The sequence below is a fragment of the Alosa sapidissima genome, chromosome 24 (genome assembly GCF_018492685.1).
Source record: "Alosa sapidissima isolate fAloSap1 chromosome 24, fAloSap1.pri, whole genome shotgun sequence".
Lineage (NCBI taxonomy): Eukaryota > Metazoa > Chordata > Actinopteri > Clupeiformes > Clupeidae > Alosa > Alosa sapidissima.
Genome location: NC_055980.1, coordinates 13007279 through 13031278, shown reverse-complemented (window position 1 = coordinate 13031278; position 24000 = coordinate 13007279). Strand labels below are relative to the sequence as shown.

At 40.4% G+C, this 24000-nt stretch overlaps 1 protein-coding gene across 1 annotated transcript in view; it reads right to left on the bottom strand.

Moving 5' to 3' along the window:
• LOC121700720 overlaps positions 1–24000 on the bottom strand; it is a 96562-nt gene that overhangs the window by 11634 nt on the left and 60928 nt on the right. The window contains exons 45-47 of the mRNA XM_042083922.1: positions 19587–19853; positions 16370–16636; positions 3890–4156 (exon numbers count right to left, since the gene is read on the bottom strand). Coding sequence (XP_041939856.1) covers positions 3890–4156; positions 16370–16636; positions 19587–19853 — 801 coding nt within the window. The remainder of the gene's footprint in view (positions 1–3889; positions 4157–16369; positions 16637–19586; positions 19854–24000) is intronic.

Sequence of the window (24000 nt, the reverse complement as noted above, 5' to 3'; positions counted from 1 at the left end):
CCAGGAAAAACCTTCTCTAAAGTCAGTGGCGCTTATTCAGATGCTATTTTAAGGGTGCATACATGGCCACAGGGGCGCCTGCAGGAATGAATGCTATGCACACCTATCTACAGACACCCTAGTGCACATACAGAAACATTAAAAGCCTTGATAATATTTGTTTGTGCATTAGGCACTGTTTTTTTCGTGCATTAGTCACCTAAAAAGTAGCCTATATACTGTAGTACAACATCCACATGCAATATCTTTACAACAACAATGCCTAACTAGACTGCATTTCCGGCGGGAACTGCGAAAGTGTGCTTGCCCTGGTCCGGTCACCAATGTGAGCAGACAGTGGCATACGCTATGCTGAACCTGGCTTGATCCAAGCATTCTAACAGTACCTTTCAGTGTTGGAGCAGTGGCAATACCTCTAAAGCTCTAGGAGAGGGCTATTCAACTATTGGCTTGCGGGGTGAATGCGGTTTGTTGGATTTTACCTGTGGCCTGCCTTCGAATTTAGCTTCTATGACTAAAATCAAATCAATAAAATAAAACAACAGCAGTGATTGGCTGCAAAAATAAATAATGTCACGCGCCTTGCACCTCTCAAACTGGGCTATCAGGTAACCTAGAGAATAATTGAAATTATGAAATATGACCAAGGCATTAAAATGCTGCTTGTTTGTCAGGATACTTTTTCACTGATTTATTTTAAAAATATGAGCTATGAGTGTGAATGTTATATATTCCATCCCCTAATTCTGTTTTACTGGTTTATTTGACAAATAATCTATATGGATTTGCTCTATAAAGACCTTATGTCTGTTTGGGATTGTTTTGTGAGCCTGGGGTTGTTTTGAGAGCCTATTGATGTAGCCTATCTCAGATGTATCTCAGAATAAAGAAATACTTCATATTACTCTAAACCACTGTCTGTAAATCAACTGTATACTACTGTCTACATTGCACTATATTTTTTGACCTGTCTCTGTATATTTCATCACCTTTCTATACTGTGCCTCTCATTGCAACACAGCTCAGACAAAGATCCTTGATTACTCCGCTCCGCTTTAACCCTCTCTGGCTCAGATCTTTGGTTGCTATGAAAGCCAATCGTTCCAAATGGATGGTTGCTATGGCCAAAGGCCAGTTCTATCTCTGCCATTGTCAAGCGGGCATATCGTAGAATTCTGATTAATTCTATCGTAGAATTCTGATTTCCCAGAGAGCCTTCATTCGCCCCGTAATGAGTCATTTAAACATATACCGACTTACGAAGATGATTAATTAACACGAAAACGTTGCCTGGTGTCCCTTTAAGTATGTCTTTGTGACATTTCTGTATTACATTTTGTCAAGAAGAGAAATCAATAGCAAACTGTTTCCATCTGAGCAGTCCTTATAGCACTGTGAACCGCTCCTGGAACACCTGGCAAATCCACCATCATAATAGCAATCAAATAGCAATCAAATCCGCCATGGAACAAGCGCACCTGTTGTTAAAGGTAATGTCAGAGGACGCTCCGATTGGTTTATTGCACCTTATGCCCAAACCACACCCATGAGTAATGTAGCTACTTCAGACCACCCCATTTTAGATTTGCGTCGGGCACAACAGTCCATTATCCTGCCGGTGTGCCTAACCGTGGCAGTGCCTAAGATCCGCCCACAAAGCTATACTTGCACTTTGCGCTTGATACTTGCGTTTCAGATTGTTAAGATAGGCCCCTTTGAGTGTAGGAGGGACTTTTGAAACAGAATATTATGCCAAGAGTTCGAGAAGCTCTAGGGCCCTATCATGACAGTCAAAAGCGCATCGTCACTTGTCAAAAGCTTATTCAAATTTAGCAGGATGTGTCCAGTCCACATTGGCAGGGTTTTCGTTATCAAACGCCGAGCGCATGGCGCATCAAGGTGTTCCTAGGTTTTTTAATCAGTCATGGGTGTGTTTGGGGCGTTACATCAATTAAACCAATGAGAATGACATCTGTCATTCCCTTTAACGGCGCAAAGCGCAATGTCTAATAAATTGGTATTTTGACATTCAATGGCGCATTTGGATGTGCGCTGGTGTGCGTTCATGGATGATAGGTGCACCCGCCAATATGACTGTTGACAATGCGCTCTTAAAATAACATATAAACAACTCGCCATAGACCTCTGACCAGGTGTACAATAGCGATTTTTAGACAATGCGCTAAGCCACTCCCTAAGTTGTTAATTGCCACACCCCTGGGCGCATAGTTTAAAAATTATACGTGCAAAATAAGGAATTAAACTTCGCACCGGGTGGAAAACGAGTTTTAAAACAAGTGTGCAAAATACAGCCCCTAGGCTCACTCATCAAGTCACTCATAAAGGTTCACTCTACAAGATCGGTGCCCCGGAAGTACGCGCCTCTGTGATTAAAGCTGCATTAACCAAAGAAACATTAATTTTTTTTTTGAACACCTTGTGTTTTTCTTACACTATGATATGTACAAGAAATTAATTTACAGTGGGTTGCACCCCATGCTCACTAAAAAGAGGAATAAAAATAATATTTTGGAAATTGATCTTAATGTCTTAATAAAAAAAATGAGGAAAAATCTAATCTTTACACCAGTTTTCTTTGCAAGGACACCAATTTTCTTTGTAAATGAAAATTGTATTGTAAATAAATAAATGTTCTTTATTAAAATACAGTGGGCATAAGTATACACCCCCTATGTTAAATTCCCATAGAGGCAGGCAGATTTTTATTTTTAAAGGCCAGTTATTTCATGGATCCAGGATATTATGATTCCTGACATACCCTTCACCATACCTAGAGATTGGCATGGTTTTATTTCAGTTAGCCTAATAGCTGGTTTGATTTGCATTGAGAGATGATCCTATGGAATGTACCCCATGCCAATTTCCAAAAGAAGATTTTTTTATTCCTCTTTTTAGTCAACTTTAGCATGGGGTTGTAAACTTATGCAACCTACTGTACGTGTACATTTAGTGACTGTACACCAATCAGCCTGTAGATGGTGGAGTTGAGAGAAGGGTTGCCGGGACTTATTTATAATTATTATTATAAATATATATAATTACTATAAATAATAACAAATAATAACTAGAAATGTAATGCCAGAGAAATTACAATAGTGGATGGAAAGCTGCTGGCTTAATGTTGGTGGGGAGATTCCTGGAAAAAAAAAAACATTGAATCACTTTATCTTTGAAACCCTTGTACCAAAAGACCTTGTGTGTCAAGGCGTTCTTGAAATATGATACTCAAGGTGTTTTTGACCATGACCTGACCTTTGACCTCCAACATCAATTCACTTCATCTTTGAGTCCATACAAGCACTCGTACCAAATTTCAGGCATGTATGTCAAGGCATTCTTGAGATATCACGCTCAGAGTATTCATGGACTTGACCTTTGACCTCCAACATCAACTCAATTCATCTTTCAGTCCATACAAACACTTGTACCAAATTTGAAGCATGCGTCACGTCGTTCTGGAGATATAATGTGCAAAGCATGAGATATGGCTGTGACTAATTTTGACACACAGGAAACACTTAAACAGGATGTGTAGTTTTAGGGAGCGCCAGATTGTATGCATTAGAAGCTGAGACAGTTGGATTTACAGGTGACATCTGTGCCAGTGATCTGAATAGCCCGGGAACTACTCTGGGAGCTTAACGAGCGCAGCTGGCTTTAGGCCATTATGACATCACAGCAATTCAAGTCTATGGGGGGAAAATGAGCTTTTAAAAAAAATGTAATCCCCTATTTCTCAAAAAGTATAAACTTTTTAAATATTTTTAACATTTTGTACTGCTGTGCTGTATAGTTTGAATATCTGCTTTGATTTTGTGTTGTGATGTCCCTAATATATTTCATAGGAAGTGAACAAGAGGGAACATACTTGTTACTGCTGAGATGTTGTGTCCTGTGCTTCTCACTCCCTCAAACACAGTGAAGAGAGTGAAAGAGTATTTTGTTCCAGCAGAGAGAGATGATACTGTGTGTTTCACTGTGGTCCCTGCATCTGATCCAGTGATGTTGGTCTGTCCTCCATTGCTGTCTCTCAGTGTGTAATAGTAGTTATTGTTGTTGTTGACTTTGTTCCACTCCAACTCCAGGTGAGTCTCAGAGCGGTTGACCACATTTACCTGAGTAACATCAGAGGGAACTGGGGGGGGGGGATAAACTCTGATGATTTGATGGTCACAGCAAGAGAGATAATTGCATTAAGATTGCAAAATGTCTGAGAAATTTCAGACTAATAACAACATTAATTAAATGGACGAGTTCTTTCAGATTAAAGACAATGATGTATATCACAAACTTGTCAAAACTTGATAGATAACTCAGGCTTTTATTTTCTTCAATCGCCAAACTCAACCTAATGGGACAGGCTTTTATATGGTCCAGACCTTTAATTCCTTTTAAAAAACGACATAATTTTAACATCTGCTTTGTTTTTTTGTGATGGTGACCCTAATGTATTTCATAGGAGGGTAATTTCACAATCAGGGTGTGTGCTTTGTTTCAAAAACGGTCAAAAATAAAACCATCTCAAAATGTCATTGTTAACATTCAATATTTCAGTAGGATAAAAAAGGGACTTCTCGTGAGCCACGCTGCGTCTGGTCTTGCCACACTGAGCTCCTGCCACATCTTAACCTTTTTTTGACGCCTATTACTTTGAAAGTGTAGTTCTGACTTCAGATACAATACCTACATTTCGGTGAACGATGCCGAACAAAAATCCTGCGAGTTCTCCTCAAAAGCAGCATGAAATTGTTAATAAGCGCTTTAAGGCTAGTTTGCCACATGAGGATATAGCATTGCTAATTAAAGGCAGAAAGAGAGACTCTGCGAGAGGTGGTAAGTGCCATGCTAACAGAGACTTTAGATAAAGCACTGTCGCCTCTCAGCGCTTGTATCTCGGAGAACAGAGCCCTGCTACATTCTCTTCAAGACAACATCGACTGCCAAGCAGCTAAAGTTGAGGCTATAACCACTAAAGTAGATGGCCTCCAAGGCTCTGTTCGTCAAGTAAAAAGAGAAGCTAACCACTGCATTACTGAACTGAGCAAATTGCAGCTTAAGACTGACGAGCCAGAAGACAGATCAAGATGTAACAACATCTGAATCGTGAACTTACCTGTGGGAGCGAAGGCGAGGATGCCGCTGGGTACCTGAAAGCCATGCTGTGGCAACCCTGCCACTGGAGATTGATAGAGCCCATGATAGAGCCAGCACGATGATCTTCCGACTTCTTCGGTATCCTGACCGTCAAGCGATTTTGCAAGGTGCAAGAAAGGCTACGCACATAACGTTCTACTAACTTTAAAGGAACCGTATGTAAGAAATGTATTTCAATTAATCATAAAATGGCCATGATATGTCACTAGACATTAAGAAATCATGTTCATTTCAAATATTTATATCACTGACAACAGTAGTCCGGCCAGGATATTGTCATTTAAAAAGTGAAATTGCAGCCCTCAACTTATGTTGATGTTGTGTTTTGTCATGTCTTGTTGTGTTTTGGCCTGATGCGCCACCCTCCACCTATCTACTAATCACAAAGTCAGTGTTTCGCCATCCGTGTTGGCAACCTCTAGTCAGGGGGGAGGGGGAGGGGATACACCGCTCTACAGTAATTTGAAAGTGATTGCAGTACCATTTTTGGCCACAATCGTACATATGGTTAACCTGACTCTCGCCAGATGAATTTCGTTCCGCCTAGCTCCACTCATCCATCTGGAACCGATCCATTGAAGTGTTGCTTCAGAAGGCTGCGCCTAATCAAAAAATGCTTGCATATGATTGAATAAGCCACTTGTCCGTCATCTATTGACGTGCTACTTCAACCACTCACATCGAAGCCAACCTGTGACGCTGATAACAGTCTCACAGTCGCTTCTACGCTATGTCACATCTATGAAACTCCCGCCCTGTGTCCTGATTGGCTGTACCATAAAATCGGTTGCAGAAACGACTTTCAATGGAAGAGGTCCCAGATGGATTTGAGTGAAGCTAGGCGGAGCTAAGCGGAACGAAATTCATCTGGCGAGAGTCAGGTTAACATATGGTTCCTTTAAGTAACGTTAGCCTATGGTTCTCCTGTGGATAGTTTTTCAGTAATCTTCTACGTTTAGATAACGGTATCTCCAGGTTATCAAGCAAAGTAACACTCCCATAATGTTTTTTAAACTAAAAAAAAGAAACATTATATAATGGTTGCATTATTCTTTTCGCACAACGTTGCTACTTAGTTGTTTTTTGGTATTTTATTTGTATAACCATTTAGTAGGCTAATGTTTTTAGAGCGGTATCAGAGAATGTCTAATAAGACGGGCTCTGGCGGTATGCTGTGGTTATGTGCTTGAGAAGATGTGGTTGATTTTGCGCGCGCCAATGATGACATCCAGGTGCGCGTGAACAATATGCTGCCAGGTGGTGGAAGGAGGAAGGCGCACACAACATACACAGCCGAGGCAGCTTAAAAGTAAGTACATTTTATCACACGGCAATGTTGTATTGTAACTTTTACAACTTAGTGGGGGATTTAAGTAACATTGTCTTGTTGGAAAAACACAGTGTGAAACCTAACCTGTTAATACCATTGTAATGTAGGCTACACCGTTGTTCAACCTGAACTCAATCTGTGGTAAAAAAAACTAGCTAAGTCGACGTTAATTTAGCAGGTGACATTTCTCAGCTAACTTAGTGTATACCTGGCTGGCTGGCTGGCAGTGGCTGCCAACATTATTGTCTAGGCTTAACGTTATTTTTACGGTTAAGTTACAGTTAAGTGTTCATAGAAATGGTTGAGTTTGTGTTACTAATGTTAGCTGTTATGAACGCAACGTTAATATGTTAGCAGCTATCCGTTAGTAAGTTCATGTTAATGTAGCCTAATGTTTCTGTTAACGTGGGCTCTGATGTTTTCAACTGTGCAACTTAATGTTGTAGCGTTGCTGTTTCTACCAAGTGAAGTCCCAGAAAGTAAAACACTCATATAATAACCCTCTCCAGTCTCAGTCAAAATATATAGCCACCCACCTCAGTAATGTTAAATTATTCTTTTTTCTCTGCCCTATCTCCACACCATGTCTATCTCTATACAGATTCAATATGGCCCACCCTGTGGAAAAGGACCTCTGAAACGGGATGTGTTATCCACTTAAAAACATGGCACCTGTGCTTGTGGGGTCAATATGTGATGTGAAATATGGAAATAAGGCTTGGCTATGTCAATTATGCTGTTATTTCTGTTTGGCTACCTGTGTAGGCTACATCATGTACAAATAGGCTATAACATGCCACCTACAACATCATCATGTTCTGTCTGTCTCCCTCACAATCTAGAATACCTTTGGTTTGGCAGCCTCTCCTTGAGATTGGCTGAGACAAGTCAATATGCCTTCCCATTATTATTTTAAGTTAATCATTTCTAATACATCAATAACCCTAACCATGAGAAATGTCCTAAGCGCAAACAACAGTGGGTTAGTTAGATAGATAGATAGATAGATAGATAGATACTTTATTGATCCCCAGGGGAAATTCAAGGTCTCAGCAGCATACATACAAGACAAACACATTCTTTAACAGCAGAAGAGTAATTAAAGTATATAATATAAAAACACAACTAAGCAGTAAGGACAGTAGAAGATAAAGAATATGCTAAATATACTAAAATACAAATTATACTAACACTTAATACAATATATAAAAATATACTAAAATACAAATAACAAAATTACAAATTATACTAACACTTAATCTAAATCAATTCTAAAAACAGTATCCACATAGTGGTGATTAATAAATCAGAGGCGCTTGCAATGACTGAGGCAGGGACTGAGCCTGTGATTCTCTGTGCATAGTAAGGTATGGTAAGGTGCTCTAAGGTGCTCTGTGTGAATGAGTGTCATGGTGGTAGTGCAATGGTGATAGTGGTCATGGTGGTAGTGCAAATGAGTAAGTCAACAGTGCAACAATGCAGAAATAAAGTAAAGGAAAGTCTATATATCTATATATTTAACTATTTAAGAAAATGTATAAGTGTGGCCACAGTTCGGCTGTGGCATGGAGGGGGGGGGGGGGGGTTATGCATATGTGCTAATGTGCTAATACAGCACGCAAACAGTGAGGCATAAAGACAGTGGTACAAGTGGCTAGTGGACAGGCAGTACCAAACATGGAGGGGATGAAGAGGCAGACAGACTATGCAGAGAAGTCTATCTCTCCTCTTCCCTTAAGTGAGGCATTGAACAGTTCAATGGCCCTGGGGACAAATGACTTTCTCAGTCTGTCAGTTGTGCAAGGCAGTGAGCGAAGTCTCCAGCTGATCAGGCTCTTCTGTTTAACAATAGTGCTGTGGAGTGGGTGACACTCATTGTCCAAGATGTTGATCAGTCTGTTCAGGGTCCTTTTGTCAGATAGTGAAGTGATACACTCCAGTTCAGCTCCCACTACAGAGCCAGCTTTCCTTACCAGCCTGTCAATTCGCCCCACATCCTTCTTCCTTGTGCTTCCACCCCAGCATACTACTGCATAGAAGAGGACGCTGGCAACAACAGACTGGTAGAACATCCTGAGGAGCTTACTGCACACATTGAAGGACCGCAGCCTCCTCAGGAAGTACAGCCTGCTCTGCCCTTTCTTGTAGAGTGCATCAGTGTTGGCTGACCAGTCCAGTTTATTGTCCAGGTGGAGACCCAGATACTTGTAGGTACTAACCACCTCCACATTGACCCCATCAATGTGAACTGGTAGCAGAGTGGGCTTAGACCTGCGGAAATCCACCACCATCTCCTTGGTCTTTGAAGTGTTAAGTTGAAGATGATTGAGTTTGCACCATTGCACAAAGTCCTCCACCAGGCTCCTGTACTCCTCCTCCTGCCCGTTCCTGATACACCCCACAATTGCAGTATCATCAGAAAACTTCTGCATGTGGCATGACTCGGTGTTGTAGCAGAAGTCAGATGTGTACAGGGTGAACAGGACTGGAGAGAGCACAGTTCCCTGTGGCGCTCCGGTGCTGCAGATCACAGTGTCAGAGAGACAGTTCTTCAGTCTGACGAACTGTGGTCGCTTGGTCAGGTAATCTGTAATCCAGGTTACCAGGCGAGCGTCCACACCCATCTGCAAGAGCTTGTCTCCCAATCTGAGGGGCTGGATGGTGTTAAAAGCACTTGAGAAATCAAAGAACATGATTCTCACAGCACTTTTCCCCTTGTCCAGGTGGGAATGTGTCCTGTGTAGAAGATAAGTGATGGCATCGTCCACGCCCACTTTCTCCTGGTAAGCAAACTGTAACAGGTCTAGTGCATGGCGTACCTGGGGTCTGAGCATGTCTAAGACCAATCGCTCCATTGTCTTCATCACATGTGATGTAAGAGCGACAGGTCTGTAGTCATTAAGCTCACTAGGGTGTGGCTTCTTAGGGACAGGGGTGAGACATGATGTCTTCCACAGTGTTGGAACTTGTCCAAGGCGTAGGCTCAAATTGAAGATGTGCTTCAGTGGTTCCCCCAGTTCAGCAGCACAGGCCTTGAGTAGCCTTGGGCACAGTCTGTCAGGCCCAGCTGCTTTATTGCTGCGCAATTTCTTAAGTTGGACTGTCACTTGATCCTTTGTAATGGTGAGGGGTGTAAGGGGAGGGGAGGGGGAGGGGTGCATCTGGGATCTGTGTGTCTGATGGCTGTTGACTGAGGTCGTTGTCACCTCATTGTTTGTGATCACCATGTGGGGGAGGGGTGCAAAATCCAGTGATGGTGGGGGTACGATAGCCTGTGATGATGGAGGTGAGTGTTGCGCTGGTATTGAGGGGGTGTGAGGGTGGGGGCTGGGGGATGGTGGACAGACCACCGCCATTGGAGCTGGAGCTGGAGCTAGTTAAAAACTTCCTCATCACATGATGCCTGTAGTTCATGAAGGACAACTAGGATGACCATAGACTGACTTTGCACTTTGCATTTAAATTAGAGCTCAGACTATTTTACTCCTTGTGTGTATATTACCATAATTGTAATGTTTGTTGTATAATGTGTACAACATTATAAGGTGCTTTATGATAGTGATACAGTATATAGTGTGACTGTCTGCCGTTATGTTCTGTTACATATTACATATGAAGAAGCCCGGTACCATATTACAGTGTTTTTCAACCTTTTTTGTGCCACGGCACACTTTTGACACTTAAAATGTCCCACGGCACACTAACATCCTGTGTGAAGAAAAAATAAACATACCATAGCCTATAATTTCAAATAATACACAGATATGGCCTTATTATGGCTTCTATGCAAGACCTGCTCAATAAAACAAGCGCCCTCTGTTTCATTTGTAGGTGACTATATCTAATTTAATTGTTGTTATGAACTGGATATGTGATGATTCTGTGAATACTGGATATGGGGCCCCCGTTGTACAATCCCTGCATACCACAAATAGTGCAATCATACAATCAATGAGAGCCTGTGGTTATAAATTCTTTGATGCAACAGTTGCTTTTCTGGACCAGTTAGTGACATTTGGGTAATTTTCTGTGGCACACCTGATGATCTCTCACGGCACAGTGGTTGAAAAACACTGCCATATTACATGATGTATCGGTTAACGATACATCTGTATTCATGTCACCTGCCTGAAGTATTATTTCTAGTAAACTTTTGTTTTATTTCTCAATAAACAGTCTGGTTCTCCTACACACGGAAGATAACATCACAATAATGTCAGACAACAGACTAGATTAAAGAGCCTAACATCATTCCTTCTAGTTTTGATAAACGACTACACTGTTGAAGTAACATTTTAGGTCAAATGATCCCTCTACCAGCAGCAGCAGCACCACCACTACCTCATTACCATCCCCATCATGAGCATCAAGCTACTGACCGAACTATGGCCCAGGTAAACATCACATGTATTCTCAGTAACAATTTAAAGGGGAAATCCAGTGTTAAATGGGTTTTAGATATGTTAAGTAAGACCAAGGGCGCGGGAAGGGGGGTGCTGAGGGTGCTGCAGCACCCCCTGCTGGCAGGAGATAGATTTTTAAAAATGATTATATATTTTTTTAAATAATTACTAATTCGCTGTCTGACATTATTTATATTTTTGTATGTGAAATGATGAGTCAAATAGCAAAAAAGGGTTATGGATAGGTTCGAATATAGGCTACTAAAAATTAACAGTTATAGAGATCAACGTGAACGTGAGTCAGTTACTGTAAGAACCGTAGCGTGGTTTCAGCTATGTGATAGCGATCAAGTGTATAGCCTAGGCCTACGGTTGATATAGACCTACATATTCTATGCGATTTACACATTCAAAAAAATCATGGATAAGCTGAAAGAAACTAATAAATGTATAGCTAGTGAAATCATTTCACTATCCTAGTCGCTAAGATAGAAATTAGGACACATACTTGCTGTGGAGACGACACACTTTAGGCTATTCAGAAATTATTTGCGAGATCATTGCAGCCTGATTATTAGCCTATATTTAAAGCTTATACCATGGTCTAGGTTGAAAAGGGTGTCATTTAAAAAGTGATATATTACACCTATAAAATTATTATGACGTTGCTTGACAACACCTGAGTTAGTCCGCTCAGCTGTGACTTATCAACATTCCACAGCATTGCAAAAACAGCTGAAAAAACGAATGATTTTAACTCTAAAACTCATTTAGTATTAATAATTGATTTCATATTTATTTCGTAAGTGACCATGGTATTATGGGATAATGCCCTTCGATGCGTCCATTATCAGAAATAAATGGACTTCGCAGAAGCAACCGACAGTACACGCCTCCGCGTCGTTCATTTATTTCTGATAATGGACACCTCGTCGGGCATTATCCCTTACCTAACATCTCTGGTGTGGTACCTACGGCTGGGCCCTCTCACAGTTTTTAAATGGTCAGTAGTGGGAACTTCATGATTTCCTTTTAAAAGTTTTTTATAAGAAGGACATATCACTTATCAACAATGACAAGCCAGAACCTGCGGCTCTCTCTCCTGAGTGCAGACGCGTTCCCAATTAAATGGATCGCATAATGTTCACGTTAGATCTGCTGCAAAGGAGATAATTAAGAGTTAACTTAGTTTAACATGATGTTATCTCTATTTAACATGATGTTTTGACATTGACATTGTAAACGTTCTCTAAGGAGAGTGAAAAGCAGTTTGCAGTAAAGCTAACCAACTATCGCAGGGAAAAAAATAGCGAGCAGCCTGATAACCAAATGAAATGCTCGGCGGGCCGGATGAAAGTGCTTGGCGGGCCGGATCCGGCCCGCGGGCCGCAGTTTGCCCACCCCTGCCCTATCCAGACCCGAAGCATTCGAACTTAGCCAATTTTTACCAATTCTTCCATAAGACTATAGTGCTATTTATAAGTCTATCGACAAACGTGAATCTCGTGTTGTTGACGGAAGGAGGACTGTGCACGTGAGTTCAAGTTTCAAGTTTTCCACATTTTGTTATATTTCACACTCATCTTGAAATGGATTCAATTTGGGGTTTTTATCATCAGTCTACACAAAAATCAGGAGTTTGGAGTGTTTTGTACATTTATAAAAAATAAGTCTGAAATATTTAATTGCAACTTCCAGAGAATTGTTTTTGTATCCTTGCCCACATCTGTGTCTTCACATAACCTTGTCTCACAGGTCTACGGACAATTGTCTCGACCTTGCGGCTTGGTTTTCACTCTGACATACACCATCAACTGTGAGACCTTATATAAAGAGATGTCTGCCTGTCCTAATAATGGCCAATTAATTAATTTAGGCACAGGTGAACTCTGGAAGTTGTAGAAGCACCTCAAAGACCATTGATAGAAGTAGGATGCACCAGAGCTCAATTGCAAGTGTCATAACTAAGGGTCTGAATACTTATGTAAATTTAGTATTTCAGACTTTTATTTTTTATAAATTTACAAAACACTCCAAACATCAGATTTTTTTGTTGAGTGTTGGACTATTATGTGTAGATTGATGAGAGAAAAAAATAACTGAATCTGTTTTAAGGTGAGCCTGAAACATAACAAAATCTGGAAAACTTGAGAGGGTCTAAATACTTTCCGGTTGCACTGTATGTAAAACCCATTTAACACCGGATTTCCCCTAATAAAATCGTTATCTGCAACCTGCTATTTGGTAACAATGCTTGTTGTGTGTTTGTTGGTCATTTTGTTTAGGTTTTTTCCCCCTTTTTTTCCTTTCAATCCTTTTCTATAATGCGTGTGTGCGTTTATTTTGTATGATTGCTTCAGACATGTATTTGTACTCTTGATCCATGTGTTGGTAAGGGATTGGGGGGGGGGGGGGGTTTAAGGGAAAATTTGACCATTGTTGACAAATGCTGTGTATACTTCCCTATGTTGAAAAATCAATAAACATTGCATTACAACAAATAAAAATAAAAAAAAGTTTCAAGGCATCAGCACATGTATAACTCTGAAAAAAACATTCGATAAGGGATATTGGGAAAAACGTATGAAAGATCGAACATTGAAAGATTGTCTGTCTACATGAGTAAAATATTCCATCTTTGGAATATTCTGTCATTTTTATGTATATATGGGATATAATAGGCATAATTCTAAAACTATTCTTGTGTAATTTGTTTTGCACACTTTTAAATGATTGCTTGCCTCTCATTGATGTAACTGTAAAACTGTAAACTGTGAAATATTTTTTGGGATGTATATTGATTGAGCTGTGTCTGAGGGACTGTCAAACATTTGAGTTGGAGTGGAAATGTTGGTGTTTCTTTGTCTAAACACACAGATAATTAATATGTTACTAAAATGGTAAAATGCTGACAATTGTATAACTTCAATCTACTGTGCTTCACCCTTTGCGGTAAGAAGGTGATAAATAGTGGACTCAATGGATTAAACTCAGGGATCGATTAAAACCAATCACCTGTGGATTCCATGATAAAACCCCATGGTCAAAGCAGACTGGCAGTGTATGTGTGGAATCTAAAGAGCAGAAATCCCTCCAAATGTGAACAAATGATTAAAAGGGACAGATAAGGTGGCACCAAGGTAAGCCTCTTATGTTATGAAAACATGACTGTTTATTTCATCTTTTGAGGAGTACATTCTTTCTCACAAGCTTACGTCACAGACCAATTGCAAACAATATTGGAGTTTCGTTTGATTTGACCATCAGTTCACTTCGAAACAGGCACCTTGCTTTGGATAGAAAATAGCAATAGATATTATAGTGATTAACGTAAACCAATCTAGACTGGAGTAACTAAACATTAGGCACCTCCGATATGTTTAGTTTTCTAAAGACGTCAAATAGCTTGTTATAGTTACCAAAATTATTGCTAAGGAGCCAGAAGTGAACACACATGGTTAGCTATAAAAACTGCTTTCATTATACAACTAAATATGACAAAATACTTTTATAACCCTTGAGCCAGCTCCTTTCTATGTGATCTCAATGGCGATATTGCGTTTGTTTGCACCTCCAACCACATGGCATATCTGTTACCACCCTAGCCTGGGTTTTACCTATGCTGCCTTACGCGCGCTTATTCACGCTGCTAGGCAGCCTGGATTCTATGGACTTCGTTTTCACCTCAACGAAGGAACCAATCACAGAACAGAGGGAGGGCAGCAAGACGATGACGACACACCGAAGCCGTTATGAGCTACGTACAGACGCATTTGATAGACATTCGTAGCGCCCAATTAACGGCTCTGGGCATTCATAAACCACGTTTCAAATACGAGAAAATCAATGTCTAGTTCCCAGACCCCATCTCAATGAGATGAGGTCTGACGTTAGCCAGGCTATTACCACCCACAAATATCCACAAATGCCCATATGTTTGTGTGAAAGAATAGCTTGCCTGGTAAGCCAAACTCATTCACAAGTGAATAGTCACTAGCATGGTGAAGGGCGTAGACATATCAACTTTGAAATCTTTAGTCCACCCTAACCAATCACATTGATCAGAGATTCGCCTAAACTTTATTAACTATTAATCGGCAGTCAGAAAACAATGTACTTTATGTGAGCCTACCTTTACTGTAAATAGATTTCTGCATTTCCCAAACTACGATTTGTAATGTTTGCAGCCTTACAGGCATTGCTTTACCACAGTCAGTTTCGATTTCACCATCCCCTCTCATCGCTGATTGGCATGACATTTTTTTGTCTGAGGGAAACTGAACTACAGTATGGTGTTTCAGATAGTATCTCCCTGAAAGGAGAAAGGTAGGTGTAGCCAGGCTTTGTATATAGCACCAACTGGTAAAATATGCTTGTTAACTGCATGATAGCATTAAACAACATAAGTTCATCCTGAAAATGTACGGTTACCATAACCCTAAACACTACACTTGAAATGTGTTGGAGTGGACAATAGAAACGAAGGCAATTTCTTGCCATTAGTAAGAGGTTAAATATTGGTGCAAACTCTTTGTATGGTTTATTATGTAAGGGATAATGGACAACACGGTGGTCTGTTCACAGAAGTTAATGCACGGTCGAGGTTGTAAAACGGCCGTTTAAACCTCGTAGCATTAACTTCTGTGAACAGACCACCGTGGAGTCCATTATCCCGCTTATTTCACTGTTGCCACTTGCGTTGTGTTAATTTCCTATTACAATTTAAACGTTTTAATCGCTAAAACTGTCTTGTTTGTAGAACTAATTTCTTCCGACACACATATCAACTAATTACTCAACTCACAGGACAAACTGCCATTACTAGTTCTAAATGGATGGTTGCTACGGCCAAAGGCCAGTCGTTAGTTCTATCTCTCCCGTTGTCAAGCGGGCGTATCCCAAGATTCTGATGAACTTTAGCTTTGAAACATCGCTATTTTACTTAGCCTGCTGTCATCCATCTAGCTAAAAGCCACCTCCGTCATATGCTACCATGTTGCAATGTTCTGAACGTCTGCATTTTACAGCTCGGATGCAACGTGACAGTTCATTTAAACTTCACAACGAGTTCGGCGAATTAACAAGTGTGATACGGCCAAAAAAATGGATCTACTTCATAGGTGTGCTGATAACATAGCCTACGGTTAATGGTCGTTCTAAATTACGTAGGACAATGGGAAATTCAACCAAGCAGTGGAATAATGTTCCTTATGGTATCACAATCTATATAATGTAAGAAAAAGAACATGTGGCAACATATACAGTAGCCTATGTGGAATTCGTATTGCGAATTCTAATGTGCTGGAGTGGACAGAGTTTGACGGAAAACTATGATGGTTAAGTTTTGGGTGATTTTCCAGAAGTATATCAAATTGGTCCAAGGAATATTGTTGCTTGTGTCAATGTCAAGCACACACCCTGATTGTGAAACTTCCCAGGAAGTGAACATGAGGGAACATACCTGTTACTGCTGTGAAGGTGTATCCTGTGCTTCTCACTCCCTCAAACACAGTGAAGAGAGTGAAAGAGTAGTTTGTTCCAGCAGAGAGAGATGCAACTTTGTGTTTCACTGTGGTCCCTGCATCTGATCTAGGGATGCTGGTCTCTGCTCCACTGCTCTCTCTCAGTAAGTAATTATAATTATTGTCGTTGTTGACTTTGGTCCATTCCATCTCTAGGTGAGTCTCAGAGCGGGTGACCACATTTACCAAAGGAACATTAGAAGGAGCTGAAGGGGGCAACAGATATCAACACAAATGTTTGATGGTCACAACAAGAGAGAGTTTTGCTTTAAACTGCAGGATGGAATTTGGGTAGCCTGGAAAATCCAGACCCTGATAATCTAGAAAGATTAAGGGTCTGGCAAAGAACAATGTAATGGCCCAACTCGAGGGGTGGCAACAAGCATGCATTTTACTTTACTCTGAATTATTTCGGAGTTTGATGCAATCGGATAACACTACGACCAATGTGTACTGTCCTCCAACGTTGCAGCGCTGTCTTCATCAGTTTAGCTGGTTTCCCGGAATGTTGGGGTAAAAGTAACGTGCATCATTGCTCTTTGCCAGAGTGTCTCGCAGAGACAATTCCATTGTGCTCTCGCGAGAACTCTGGATTTCCAGGGTAGAATTTGGGACACATACAACATAAATATTAAGGAATTGAAAATGGAGGAGAAAATTGACAGGAAGATGACAGGAAGTGATCAGTGACACAAACTGCTCTTATCCTCAATAAGGACTTTACTTTAATAAGTAAGGGATAATGTATAGAACGCCAGTCATTATTGGGAAAATAAGTCCCGACAGGGCGAACCAGACCCCAACGCGTAGCGGAGGGGTCTTGTTCCGCCCTGAAGGGACTTGTTTTCCCAATAATGACCAGCGTTCTATACATTATCCCGCTTATTATACGGCTACTTGCCAAAACGAAACAATAAATTCCCCCTGATATGACTATTTAGCCTACATAGCCTAGGCCAGTGGTTTTCAAAGTGGGGGCCGGGGCCCCCTGGGGGGCCGCGAGGGGGTGCCAGAGGGGCCTCAGCAAGTTGGAAGGAAAAATAAAAGCAACAAATAAATACATTTGAAAATTTTAAAATATACCTATTACTATGAGGGTTGTTATACAATGCCATTATAATAATGTGTCGCATATCTGAACATTATATTTTCCATGATAATGACTGGGAATAATAGTAAAGTGATAGCTCTCATATAGAAGAGAGCCCCAAATACAATTTTTACACACTGTATGCTCCATCGCGAAGTGTTTGTGGCTAAAATAATTATTAGGATTAGCTTAATGTATTTTTACATTTGCCGTAGTATTCTCGATGGGTTTATTAACACATCACGGGGGTCCTTAGCCAGAACCTAGTGGTCTTTGGGGGGCCTTGTCATGGAAAAGTTTGGGAACCCCTGGCCTAGGCTATAGCCTATTTGTTACCGTTCATCATGGGTTTTGCTGAGAAACAAATAGGTAAGGGATAATGGAAGACACTCCATTAAATTATCCGAAAATAAATGCACATTCGAGGTTTTTCCTTGATACAATGTTACAAATTAACGGTAATTTTCACTGAACGTTCTAAAGAACTCGGGTGAATTGATACAAAATATGTAGGCCTAAGAAGGTCAAAAAAATTGAACTGGTTCATAGCCGTGCAAAAAAACGATTTGTAATTGCACGTTCTAAAGAACCTTCACAATGGAAAACCGAATCAAGCAGTAGAATAATTCGCAAACAACACACGCTGAACTTGAATCAATTATTCTTTAGAACATAGCTGATGAACCGTCTGCTTTTCACTTTTGAATCAAGTTCCAGAAGATGCGGAGTGATATGAAAGACCTGAATTAGAAGCACAAACTCTGTTGCCATTGACAGCGATCATTATTTCCTCTACATTACATTACATCCTCTAGTCGAAAATAATGACCACTAGAACTTTGGGAAATCCCATTCAAGACAATGGAGTGTTCTACTTGCATTGTGAAGAGCCGTGTAATAATTTGAATTATTACACGGCTCTTCAGAGTGCTGCAGAAAGTTCCATTCACATGAATGGGCCTTCCCAACGTTCGGGCCTATGTTAAATCTATTTATTACACGGCTCTTCAGAGTGCTGCAGAACGTTCCATTCACATGAATGGGCCTTCCCAACGTTCGGGCCTATGTTAAATCTACATAAATCACCGGCAAAGCATTTAATGACCGCTGTCAATGGCAACGGGTTTTGTGCTTCTGATTAATGTCTTTCATATCACTACGCAAGGACTGGAACTTCATTCAAACGTGAAAGCAGACGGTTGATCAGCTGTGTTCTAAAGAATGTTTGATTCAAGTTCAGCAGCGTGTGTTGCGAACTATTTGTTTCTCAGCAAATGCCACGATGACAAATAGGCTAGGTTATGTAGGCTAAAGTCATATCGTGGGGAGTTTATTATTTCGTTTTGGCAAGTAGCCGTATAATAAGCGGGATAATGTATAGAACGCCGGTCATTACTGTGAAAATAAGTCCCTTCAGGGCGGAACAAGACCCCTCCGCTGCATGTGCGTCGGGGTCCGGTTCGCCCTGTCGGGACTTATTTTCCCAGTAATGACCGGCGTTCTATACATCACCGCTGTCAATGGCAACGGATTGATTAACGTCTTTCATATCCCTCCGCAAGACGTCCGTTCGCTTATTGCAATGGAATTTCATTGAAAGGGAAAGTAAGCTAGTAAGACGTTGCCACGCAACACCTGAAACGGTCAAGTTCTATCTGTGTAGCGAACTATTTATTTTGTCAGCGAAAGATACGAAACGGTAGCAAAATCATTTTTAAAGATTCATTGTGTTAGGTTTCTTTTCTCGTTTTGACAAGTAGCCGTGTAATAAGCGGGATAATGTATTGTCCGCCGGTAATTATTAGAAAATAAGTCCCTTCAGGTCGAAGCAAAACCCCTCCGCTGCGCGTCGGGGTTCTGTTCTCCCTGTCGGGACTTATTTACTGATAATTAACGGCGGACAATACATTATCCCTTACATAAAAGTCTTGGATGGAAGACATTGAAAATAAAGAAAAAAAATCAAGCACATCACATAATATGAAGATCTGCTTTGTTGTGATGTTGTCTGCTTTGTTGTGATGTCCCTAATGTATTTTATAGGAAGTGAACATGAGGGAACATACCTGTTACTGCTGAGAAGTTGTGTCCTGTGCTACTCACTCCCTCAAACACAGTGAAGAGAGTGAAAGAGTATTTTGTCACAGCAGAGAGAGATGAGACTGTGTGTTTTACTGTGGTCCCTGCATCTGATCCAGTGATGTTGGTCTCTGCTCCATTGCTATCTCTCAGTATGAAATTATAATTATTGTTGTTGTTGACTTTGTTCCATTCCAACTCTAGGTGAGTCTCAGAGCGGTTGACCACATTTACCTGAGTAACATCAGAGGGAACTGGGGGGGGGGGATAAACTCTGATGATTTGATGGTCACAGCAAGAGAGATAATTGCATTAAGATTGCAAAATGTCTGAGAAATTTCAGACTAATAACAACATTAATATGAATTCTTTCAGATTAAAAACAGTGATGTGTAACACAAACACAAACTAGTCTTATCAAAACTTGATTGAATGCTTCAATTCCCAAACTCAACCTACTGGCCAGGCATTTACAGTATATGGTCCAGGGCCCAGTTTCCTGATAACGACGGAGACACACTCTTACGAGGGTTTTCTACGATTAATCTTATTTATCTTATTTGTTCATTTGGTTTTTCCGACTGTTTCTCGAATATGCTCGTAGCGTGAACGTGCATGCACTGCTCTTAAGATGCTCTTAAGGGGAGCTGTCCACGTTAATAGTTCTGAAATATTCTCTAATTTGACGGTGATGTCAGGTGACTGCACGTCACAGCTATAAGCCTACCGTTTAAACTTCGGATCTACACATTAATTCACATCAATACGAAAATAGTAACACTTTGACATCTGCATTTAAGCATCCCGAGTAGGTTATATACCACACACAGACATAAATAATTGTAATTATTTAAGATTAGATTGTTGCACCATGCAATAATTTTTCGAGGTGTCACTTAAGAACACATTTGAAGATAAGAAAGAAGTCGAGTAAGAAAGTGAGGAAATGTGTAGGCTTAGATTTTGATGCAGTACAGACTAAACCACATGTTGCTTTCTCTGCTTTTTACCTCATAGGCCTAATACAATATAGCCTTCACTTAGCAAAGATAATGGCAAACTATTCTGGCAACGTCTCGTTTCATAACTGGATTGCATTTTTGTCCGCTTTTCATCACATTATTATGACCATTAAATGTAGGCTATGCTATTTAATTTGCACGCTAAAATCTGATTAATCACAGGTAAACACAATAAAGAATAGGAACGTACGTTGGATTATGTATTCTAAGTTGTAATTCCTCTGTATGTCCTGTTGGTGACCTCAGTGAGAAGTACTGTTAAGATGCTCTTAGCCGGTAACGAGAACTCTGGAGCACTCGTAGATCTACGAGTGTTTTCACGACGCTCTTAAGCTACAATGGTTTCGGGAAACAGTCGGCAAATCTTAACACGTTCGTAAGAGGGAATTTACGATGCTCTTAGGTTTAAGATGCTTTTGGAGAACTGGGCCCAGGCCTTTAATTCCTTAAAAAAACCTACATAATATGAACATCTTATTTGTTTTTTGTGTTGTGATGTTCCTCATGTATTTCATTGGTAGCGAACATGAGGGAACATACCTGTTACTAGCCTAGAAATCTAGCGGCACCTTAGGGGCGGCAAATCGAATTTGCAGCCAGGGTCATCTAGCAACTCTCCATTGGCTTGCAAACTGGAAAAACCAAACTCTGGTCAGGCCAATCACATCATGTAGAGTCGGTGGGCGGGATTAACATAATGACTGAAGAGTTGCGACAGTTCCGTGTGAATTCCCTTCTCCTTGAAAACAAAGAAGACCGCTGCTGCTGCTGCCGCCGAACAGCGGTCTTTCGAATCGGCTTTTGTCGCAACTCTTAAAGAATTGGAGTTAAGCTTTTCTTTGAGAATAGAACAAAGAACGGCACTGAAGTCATAACTATAGCGCTATCCTATTGCTTGCAGAGGGAATTTGTAATTCAACCGTTTATCCCGCCCCTCGGATTGAGCCCTGCCAATGGTGTGTTCCCAGACCCAACTTCTTGATGTGGGTCTGGCTTGCCAGGCTAACCTGTTACTGCTGAGAAGGTAAATCCTGTGCTGCTCACTCCCACAAACACAGTGAAGAGAGTGAAAGAGTATTTTGTTCCAGCAGAGAGAGATGAGAGTGTGTGTTTCACTGTGGTCCCTGCATCTGATCCAGGGATGCTGGTCTCTGCTCCATTGCTGTCTCTTAGTATGTAATTGTAGTTCCTGTTGTTGTTGACTTTGTTCCACTCCAGCTCTAGATGAGTCTCAGAGTGGTTGACCACATTTACCAAACGAACATTAGAGGGAGCTGAAAGGGGCAACAGATATCAACACAAATGTTTGATGGTCACAACTAGAGAGAGTTTTGCTTTAAACTGCAAAATGCGGAGGGAATTTGGGACAAAAACAACATAAATATTGAGGAATTGAAAATGGAGGAGAAAATTCAAATGACAGAAAGTGATCAATAATACAAACTGTTCTTATCCTAAATAATTAGTTTACTTCAATAATTTGAAATAAAACTTTAATTTGGAAGAATGATAGCCTACTGAAAATAAAATGGAAAAATCAAGTATGCTACATAATTTGAACACCTGCTTTGTTTCTGTGTTGTGATGTCCCTCATCTATTTCATTGGAAGTTAACATAAGGGAACATACCTGTTACTGCTGAGAAGTTGTGTCCTGTGCTTCTCACTCCTTCAAACACAGTGAAGAGAGTGAAAGAGTATTTTGTTCCAGCAGAGAGAGATGAGAGTGTGTGTTTCACTGTGGTCCCATCTGATCCAGGGATGCTGGTCTCTGCTCCATTGCTGTCTCTTAGTATGTAATTGTAGTTCCTGTTGTTGTTGACTTTGTTCCACTCCAGCTCTAGATGAGTCTCAGAGTGGTTGACCACATTTACCAAACGAACATTAGAGGGAGCTGAAAGGGGCAACAGATATCAACACAAATGTTTGATGGTCACAACTAGAGAGAGTTTTGCTTTAAACTGCAAAATGCGGAGGGAATTTGGGACAAAAACAACATAAATATTGAGGAATTGAAAATGGAGGAGAAAATTCAAATGACAGAAAGTGATCAATAATACAAACTGTTCTTATCCTAAATAATTAGTTTACTTCAATAATTTGAAATAAAACTTTAATTTGGAAGAATGACACTGAAAATAAAATGGAAAAATCAAGTGTGCTACATAATTTGAACACCTGCTTTGTTTCTGTGTTGTGATGTCCCTCATCTATTTCATTGGAAGTTAACATAAGGGAACATACCTGTTACTGCTGAGAAGTTGTGTCCCATGCTTCTCACTCCTTCAAACACAGTGAAGAGAGTGAAAGAGTATTTTGTTCCAGCAGAGAGAGATGAGAGTGTGTGTTTCACTGTGGTCCCTGCATCTGATCCAGGGATGCTGGTCTCTGCTCCATTGCTGTCTCTTAGTATGTAATTGTAGTTCCTGTTGTTGTTCACTTTGTTCCACTCCAGCTCTAGATGAGTCTCGGAGCGCGTTGCCACATTTACCAAAGGAACATTAGAGGGAGCTGAAAGGGGCAACAGATATCAACACAAATGTTTGATGGTCACAACAAAAGAGAGAGTTTTGCTTTAAACTGCAGGATGGAATTTGGGACACATATACAACACAAACATTGTGGAATTGAAAATGGAGGAGAAAATTCAGATGACAGAAAGAGAAAGTGATCAATAATCAGTTTTTGTGTTGTGATGTCCCTCATCTATTTCATTGGAAGTTAACATAAGGGAACATACCTGTTACTGCTGAGAAGTTGTGTCCTGTGCTTCTCACTCCTTCAAACACAGTGAAGAGAGTGAAAGAGTATTTTGTTCCAGCAGAGAGAGATGAGAGTGTGTGTTTCACTGTGGTCCCTGCATCTGATCCAGGGATACTGGTCTCTGCTCCATTGCTGTCTCTTAGTATGTAATTGTAGTTCCTGTTGTTGTAGACTTTGTTCCACTCCAGCTCTAGGTGAGTCTCAGAGTGGTTGACCACATTTACCAAATGAACATTAGAGGGAGCTGAAAGGGGCAACAGATATCAACACAAATGTTTGATGGTCACAACTAGAGAGACTTTTGCTTTAAACTGCAAAATGCGGAGGGAATTTGGGACAAAAACAACATAAATATTGAGGAATTGAAAATGGAGGAGAAAATTCAAATGACAGAAAGTGATCAATAATACAAACTGTTCTTATCCTAAATAATTAGTTTACTTCAATAATTTGAAATAAAACTTTAATTTGGAAGAATGATACTGAAAATAAAATGGAAAAATCAAGTATGCTACATAATTTGAACACCTGCTTTGTTTCTGTGTTGTGATGTCCCTCATCTATTTCATTGGAAGTTAACATAAGGGAACATACCTGTTACTGCTGAGAAGTTGTGT